The sequence below is a fragment of the Penaeus vannamei genome, chromosome 6 (assembly GCF_042767895.1).
Source record: "Penaeus vannamei isolate JL-2024 chromosome 6, ASM4276789v1, whole genome shotgun sequence".
NCBI lineage: Eukaryota > Metazoa > Arthropoda > Malacostraca > Decapoda > Penaeidae > Penaeus > Penaeus vannamei.
Genome location: NC_091554.1, coordinates 12,341,734 through 12,344,233, shown reverse-complemented (window position 1 = coordinate 12,344,233; position 2,500 = coordinate 12,341,734). Strand labels below are relative to the sequence as shown.

General features: G+C 57.0%; 1 protein-coding gene across 1 annotated transcript in view; it reads right to left on the bottom strand.

Annotated features, from left to right (window-relative positions):
* LOC113820306 (uncharacterized) overlaps positions 1 to 2,500 on the bottom strand; it is an 8,738-nt gene that overhangs the window by 4,501 nt on the left and 1,737 nt on the right. Inside the window, exons 3-4 of the mRNA XM_070122390.1 lie at positions 1,358 to 2,500; positions 645 to 865 (exon numbers count right to left, since the gene is read on the bottom strand). The exon at positions 1,358 to 2,500 is cut by the window's right edge and continues 397 nt beyond it. Coding sequence (XP_069978491.1) covers positions 645 to 865; positions 1,358 to 2,500 — 1,364 coding nt within the window. The remainder of the gene's footprint in view (positions 1 to 644; positions 866 to 1,357) is intronic.

Here is a 2,500-nt window from a genome sequence, read left to right as displayed (position 1 = left end):
TATCCAACTGTATAAGCCTATCACTGTCAATCTATCTATCTCTTTATCTATCCATTTCTCACCCTTAATATCCATCTCCTCAATCCCTATCTATCTACCCGTCTTCCGTCATTTCTATCCATATCCTCAATCCCTATCTATCTATCCGCCTATCGCCCTATCTAACTATCTATCTATCCACCTACCGCCATTTCTATCCATCTCCTCAGCCCCCATCTATCTATCCATCCATCTACCGCCATTTCTATCCATCTCCTCAACCCGTGCTTTAACTATCTATCCATCTCAATCCCTATCTATCTCTCCGCCTACCGCCCTTTCTATCCCTCTCCTCAGTCCCCATCTATCTATCCATCCATCTACCGCCTTTTCTATCCATCTCCTCAACCCGTATTTAACTATCTATCCATCTCAATCCCTATCTATCTATCCGCCTACCGCCCTTTCTATCCATCTCCTCAACCCGTATGTAACTATCTATCCATCTCAATCCCTATCTATCTATCCGTCTTTCTAACAAACTCCTGTCCCCATCTATCTATCTCTCCGCCTACCGCCCTTTCTATCCCTCTCCTCAGTCCCCATCTATCTATCTATCCATCTACCGCCCTTTCTATCCCTCTCCTCAGTCCCCATCCACTCACCGCTGATCTGAGGCGAAATGAAGTTCATGAAGCCGTGGAAGAGTCTCACGAGGCCGTAGGACGAGGCGAGTCTGGCGGCGCCGTGGTGCTTGGCGAGGAGGGTGGGGATGAGCACGAACCACGCGCCGATGCCGTAGCCGTAGATGCCCAGCGCCACGGACAGGGAAGCGAAGGAGGTCATCTGAGGCACCAGCAGGGTGGCGATGCCCGCGGCAAGAGCGCTGTTGGGGGAGAGGGGGGAGGGAAGGGTCAGACACTTGGTGGGGGAGAGAGGGGTAGGGAGTTTGGTAGGTTGCTGGGGTCGGGAGAAGGAGGGGGAGGGGTGTTGAAGGTATTTCGGGGCGTTCTTTTGTGTTTGGGGTATCATTGGGGGTTTATTTTGCGGGTTATTTTGAGCAATATGGGCTATTTTCGTTCTTTGAATGCTTTGCATTCAGGAGGAAGTGTGAGAGAACTAGAGGTGGAGTTTAGGAGGCATAGAAGTGTTGGAGGAAGCTATGAGGAACTCTTAGAGATTAGGTGAGAAAAAGGAACTTGATGGTGACCTTTGGAGATCAAATGAGAGGCAACTTCGAAAAAAGGGTATGATAACTTGAGAGAAATCAGTAAGAAAACTTGCTAAAATGACGAAAAGGACATATGATATAGTCTTTGAGTTGCCGCATGAAGGACAAGATATCTATTTGGCGTGAAATAACAGCATGGCGACGTACCTGATGAAATAGAGATGGCTGATTCTAAAGATGCCGATGTCGGAGATGAAGCCGATGCCCAGCCTGCCGCAGAGGTCGACCATGGACGATATGGAGAGCATGTGGGGCACCTTCGAGGACGGGATGTCGATGGAGTTGGCGTAGGCCGGGAGGAAGAAGATGGCGTGGGGCGCGCCCGAGGCCATGAAGAACACCGAGATGGCCATCATCAAGAACAGCGGGTTGGTGAAGAGCGAGAGGTCGAGGCAGCTGGACAGACACGAGCAGCAGCAGTTGGGCCGCTTCACCATCACCACCAGCTGCTCGTCCTCCAGGTTGTCCTCCTTCTCGCCCTCGTGCTGCTTCTCTGCGTCCGGCGCCGCGGCCTCCCCCTTCGCCGGCAGGTCCGCGGTCGGCACCTTCCGCGGGGAGAGTTCGACGATGGGCAGCACCTCGACCGAGGGCGCCTTCGTGGCAGGCAGCGGCTCGTCGTCGCCCTTCGAGGCCACTCGTTCCTGCTCCTGCTCCGACAGCTTCTGCAGGCATTCCTCGAGCTCGTCAGATCCCTGCGAGTCCGTGTCCTGCTCCTTGACGGCGTCCATGATCCTGCTCTGCACCCTTCGGCAGGACGGCTGGCGCTGCACCCTGCCCTCCAGGCTGCGGCAGGACGACTGTCGCTGCACACGGCCCTCGGAGGACGCCTGGACGGGGCGCGGGTGCGACAGACGGCGCGCGCTGCCGCCGTGGGTGCGCGAGCCGAAGAGGCGCGAGTCCTCCTCGGACGCCAGGCGCAGCAGCGTCGGGTGGCGCACGGCGCGCTCCTCGCTGTCCGACGCCAGCCGCATGAGGGGCGGGTGACGCAACTCGCCGCAGGTCAGCTTGTTCAAGGACGACTTGCTGAAGCCGCCCAAGCTGAGTCTGGAGAGCGAGGACTTGCTGTCGAGGGCGAGGCGGATGGAGGAGGAGCGCGAGCCGAGCGACGCCCTGTCGACCGAGATGCTCCAGGAGCGCGCGTACTGCGTCAGGTCGGGGATGCTGTTCATCATGGAGGACGACCTCAGGAAGGACACCTGGCCCTTGAGCTCCTCGTCCTCCACCGTCACGGACACTGAGGTCAGGCGCCGCCGCACCATCTTCTGCCAGATGGCGTGCGGCCGCGAGAGG